Below are 5046 nucleotides of genomic sequence, written 5' to 3'. Positions count from 1 at the left end.
ATAAAAAATAAAAAAAATTATTTTATTAGCACGACATCAACAGTAACCTATTGATTAATTATTTCATATTAGGGCTCAATTGCACTATTTTACCGTTTAAGGGTTCTTATTAGGGTTTTTTTTTTTCAATTAGCTAGGGTGTGTTCGGAAAGCAGGAAAATGACTTCTGGAAGTCATTTTCCAGAAAATAGTTTCATTTTCTGTGTTTGGTTGCGTTCTGAAAAACTGTCTTGATGTGTTTGGTTCATATTTTGAAAAATGAGTAGAATTGTATAATTAAACATTTTAATTATTTTATTTAGAATATAAAAATATTTATAGTATTATTAAAATTAATGTTATTTTTAAAAAAAAATCTCAGGTTTCAAGCACTACTCTGGTTTCTGGCAGAAACCAGGCCTATTTTGGTGGAGATTGTGATTTTAGTGGAAGGTTGTGCCTAGTTGTGATTTTAGTGGAAGGTTGTGCCTAGTTGTGATTGTTGGAAGGTTTGTGGAAAGTTACCATCGCCAAATTTTGGCGGAAGTCATTTTCCTCCAAAACAACCATATTTTCCTAAGTTGAAACATTACGCTGACTCCACCACTCTACGCGATCTCGTGACATACGTTAGGTCTTCAAAATAAGCTTCCTCGCTTATAAGTGGGCAAGCATCAATAGTATTTCTCTCCTCCCCTTGAATGGCCCCGAATGACGCCAGGCAATCAGCAACTCTATTTTGTTCATGGTAAATTGCTCGGAAGGAAATATTCCAATCTCTGCTGGCGTACCATTTTATCTTTTCTATGCACTGCCGAATAGGGCCCCTCCCAGTCAGATCCTCCTGAATACATTGGATGACGTTTTTAGCATCCGGTTAAATCTCCATGTCGTGAACACCTTCTTGCCATACCCAGCTTAGGCATTCTTCAATAGCTCTCGTTTCTATCAGGGACGGATCATCATATGGAGTTCTACTCAAGAGGTCTCCTATCCATTCTCCCTTACTGTTTCTCATAACGCCTCCTATCCCCACTCTATGACTCCCATTCTTAACACTACCATCAGCATTCATTGTGACTTGATGATCTGCCGTTGCGCCCCACCAAATTTGCAAGGACTTGCTTCTCCCCCCCGTGTTCTTGTTGGCATTCTAGCGTGTAAACACATGCTCGAACTCCTATTTTGCTTCCTTGATCCAGCTTGTCTTGTGTTGGACCGCCACGTCCTTGCCATTGAAAATTCTGTCACATCGGCATCTCCCAATCCACCACACGATGATGGCGAAGCGGTCTGGCCAGTCTCCACCCTCAAACTCAACGGGCACTTTGTTGATGTTAGTTGCAATCCATTCGTTGGTCTCTAGATGTCTCCAGCTTCTCCGCCGATCTGTAGAGGCAAACGCCATCCACACCTCCTTTGCTCCTGTGCAACTCCTGAGAATATGGTCTGTTGTTTCCTTCTCCCTAGGGCACAGCTCACAGGCTCCGTGGTAAATCCCCTTCTCTTTCTTTCCCATTCCCCATTATTCGATCATGCATGGCAGTCCATAAGAAGGTTTAATACTTGTTGGGGACCTTTAGTTTCCAAAGATTGGTCCAGTTTCTTTCTTGCATGTTAGTCGGGCAGTCAATCATTATGAAGTACGCAGATGAGATAGAGAACTTACCAGTCACCTCTTTACTCCAATAAGTTTCATTGTCACCTTCCCCTTCTTGCAACGTCATGAGTTCCAAGAGCTATTTGGTTTTTGTCGGTAGAGGAAGTAGGAGCTCCCATTTCCATCCCCTCGTATTCTCCCAATAATCACTCACCATGCAGTCGTTAGTCTGAGAGCTCGCATGGCTAGGGATGACGTCTACTAGAGGATTCTCATGTGCCCATGAGTCTTTCCAGAACCAGGTATTTCTGCCGTCTCTAATATGAAATTTGACTCCCTTCCGAATGATGGGAGTAGCAGCAACAATACCTCTCCAAGCATTCGAACATAGTTGTTTTGACCATAACACCTCGAAACCTGTCTTTCCATTGGCGTACTTTGCTTTCAAAATTTTAATACACAGGCTCTCCTTGATTATTGTTAAGAGTTGCCATCCAAGTTTGGCCATAAACGCCATGTTCATATCCTTTGCCGACCTAATTCCAAGCCCTCCGGTGCTCTTTGGTTTGGTGACATTTTCCTAGCTCACGAGATGGCATTTCCGTGCCTCAGGGGTTCCACCCCATATAAACCTATGGATTCTTTTGTTAATGTCTCCCCAGATCCCAGCTGGCATAAAAATTATTTGCATGCCATAATATGGGATTGCTTGAAGGACTGACTGAGCCAAGATTTGTCTCCCAGCCAGTGTCAAAAACTTAGTCTTCCAACCACTGAGTCTGTCGTCCATCTTTTCCAACATCGGGGAAAATAGATTGTTGGTGACTTTGCCGTGGAGAGTGGGAACCCCTAAGGTATTTGCCCAGATTGGTGGTCACAGGAATGCCTACTATGTCATATATCTTCCGAATTTCCTCACTGTCCTCGTTCTTGGAGAAGAAGATTTTAGATTTACTCAAACTAACTTTCTGACCTGAAGCCCTACTAAATCTTTCCAGGCACTATGAGATGATAGATACTTGATCCTGCGAAGCCTCGGCAAACAAAACAAGATCATCAGCAAAAAATAAATGGGTGAGAATAGGGCCATACCTGGACAGCCAAACGCCTTTCCATTTTCCCTGATCAACCTCATCTTTGATGGTGTGGCTTAGTCATTCCATACATAGGATGAATAAATAAGGGGATATAACATCGCCCTGGAGGATACTCGAGAGGGAACAAACTGGTCAAGTTGTGACCCATTCCATAAGACGTTCAATCTAGGGGTTTCGACACATGCCATAATATTCCTAATCCACTCGTTATTCATACCCACATCCTCGAGAGTTCCCCGGATAAAATGCCAATTCAACCTATCATATGCTTTCTCCAGCTTAATTTTAAGGATCATGAAACCTTTCTTGCCCTGACGAGTTCGCATAGAGTGGATTACTTCTTGGTAGATTAGGATATTGTCGGTGATCTGCCTGCCCGGGACAAAACTACTCTGCTCTTGCCCAATCAGCTTCCTCAAGATGGGTTTTATATGATTAGTCATGGCTTTCGTAATGATTTTGTAGATAACATTGCATAGACTGATTGACCTATACTGACTAGCACTGGTGGGGCAGCTGTTTTTTGGAATAAGAGCAATCAAAGTGTCGTTTATTCCCTCTTCCAGTTTTCCAGATTTCATAAACATATCAACTTGCTTAAAGATTGAATTCCCTACCACTTGCCACGTTTTCTGATAGAATGAGGCATGGAACCCATCCGACCCCGGGGCTTTTAGCGGGCTCATATCAAAGAGAGCGGCTTTGATCTCCTCGATTGAGAATTCCTCATTGAATGCAGTCCAGTCATCCTCATCAAGAGTAGGGAATTTGCCATGCAAAATACAAGAACTATCTATCTCCATATCTTTGGTGAAGATACCAGTAAAGTACTCCTGGATTGCTTTTTCGATTTGATGCTCGTCTGTCACTGGTTCTCCTTCACCATCTAGGAAATTGTGTCTCCCTTTCTTTGCCCTCTTGCTGTTAGTAGCAGCATGGTAGAATTTGGTGTTGTGGTCCCTAGAGGTAATCCATTCTTCTCTCCCTTGTTGGAACCAGAGAATTTTTTCTTGCTGGAGGACATCTTCTAGTTCTTTTTTTATTCTTTCAAGCTTGATAAGCCTAGTGTGACTCGCATGGTCGATATGACTTTGGATCCCGTCCAACCTTTTCAACAGATTATTTTTCCTGTGATGAATATTTCCAAAGACGTTGCGGTTCCACTCCTTGAACTTAGTAGCCATGAGGTCTTTGTTATTCCAAATAGTATCATTAATGTTCCAATAGTCCCTGACTAAATCAAGAAACGAGTGGTGACTAGTCCAAGCTCCCTGAAACATGAATTTGGTCTGACCTTTTTTTCCTTTGGTATCAACATCAATGAGAACTGGACAATGATCCAAACCGATGGTCGTGAGATGAGACACTTTCGTATCCCGCATTTGATCCATCCAGTCCATAGAGCAAAGAGCGCGGTCAAGCCTAGCTCCCTTAAAAGTTTCTTCCTCCATCCCCCTCCTCCAAGTGAATTTCTAACCCGAAAACCCCAGGTCAACCAAAGCTTCATTAAAAATCCAATTCTTGAAATCCCCGTTCCTATGGCTTCCCGGATTGCAGGGGTTCGAAGGCTCCTCATTACTAACAATTGCATTGAAATCCCCTGCAATGAGCCAATGATGGTTAACCCGAACCTTAGTTCTGCTTAAGGAGCTCCAAAGCTGCCGCCAGAGATGAAGCGAGGGACTGTCATAGACCACTAAGAAGTTCCACATTTTACCTGAAGGCTCTTTAAATGCCATGTGCTTGAACTGAGGGTGAGAGTTGAGAACATCAACCTGCAAAACATCAGACCACAGAATCCAAATTCCCCCACTATACCCAAGAGTCTCAACTCTCGCCCATTTCTCAAAACCAAGCTTGATGCAAACGTTATCCGCATTGGCACCCGAAGTCTTCGTTCCCAAAAGGCAGAAGATATTGGGATGGTGCTTACTAACAATCCATTTAGCAGCTCTAAGGAAGCCCTTAGACACTGCTCCTTGACAATTCCAAGTTATAACCTTCATGGGAAAACAAACACAAAAACAAAGAACCAAAAAAACAAAACCAGAAACCCATAAACAAAAAGGGCATGAAGACACTAAAAAAAAATAGAAACTCACAACTCCAACTCCATGGCAGCAGCGCCAGAGGCCTCCAGGCCGTCCCCGTTAGCAAACGAACTCAACTGTTCCAGGTCATCCAGATGCCCCTCTTCTGGAGGATCGCCTTGATGCTCGGGGAAAAATTTCGTGCCTGCCATGCATTCAGTATCAACCCCACTATCTAAATCGAAAACTTGAACTGACTTAGAACAATTTTTGTCCCCGATAACTAAGGTATGCTCACTAGCAGCTCCAGCTTGGTTAGCTTGTGTCTCCGGGGCCTTCG

At 43.0% G+C, this 5046-nt stretch overlaps 1 protein-coding gene across 1 annotated transcript; it reads right to left on the bottom strand.

Annotated features, from left to right (window-relative positions):
- Nucleotides 1-4148: 4148 nt before the first annotated feature.
- LOC116001241 lies at nt 4149-4682 on the bottom strand. The gene has a single exon (XM_031241130.1). It carries the CDS (start codon nt 4680-4682, stop codon nt 4149-4151), a length of 534 nt encoding a protein of 177 aa, XP_031096990.1.
- Between the last annotated feature and the right edge of the window lie 364 nt (nt 4683-5046).

This window comes from Ipomoea triloba, chromosome 13, assembly GCF_003576645.1.
Source record: "Ipomoea triloba cultivar NCNSP0323 chromosome 13, ASM357664v1".
Taxonomy (NCBI): domain Eukaryota; kingdom Viridiplantae; phylum Streptophyta; class Magnoliopsida; order Solanales; family Convolvulaceae; genus Ipomoea; species Ipomoea triloba.
The sequence above is the reverse complement of the archived record's forward strand: the minus strand, read 5'-3'. Positions and strand labels throughout refer to the sequence as shown.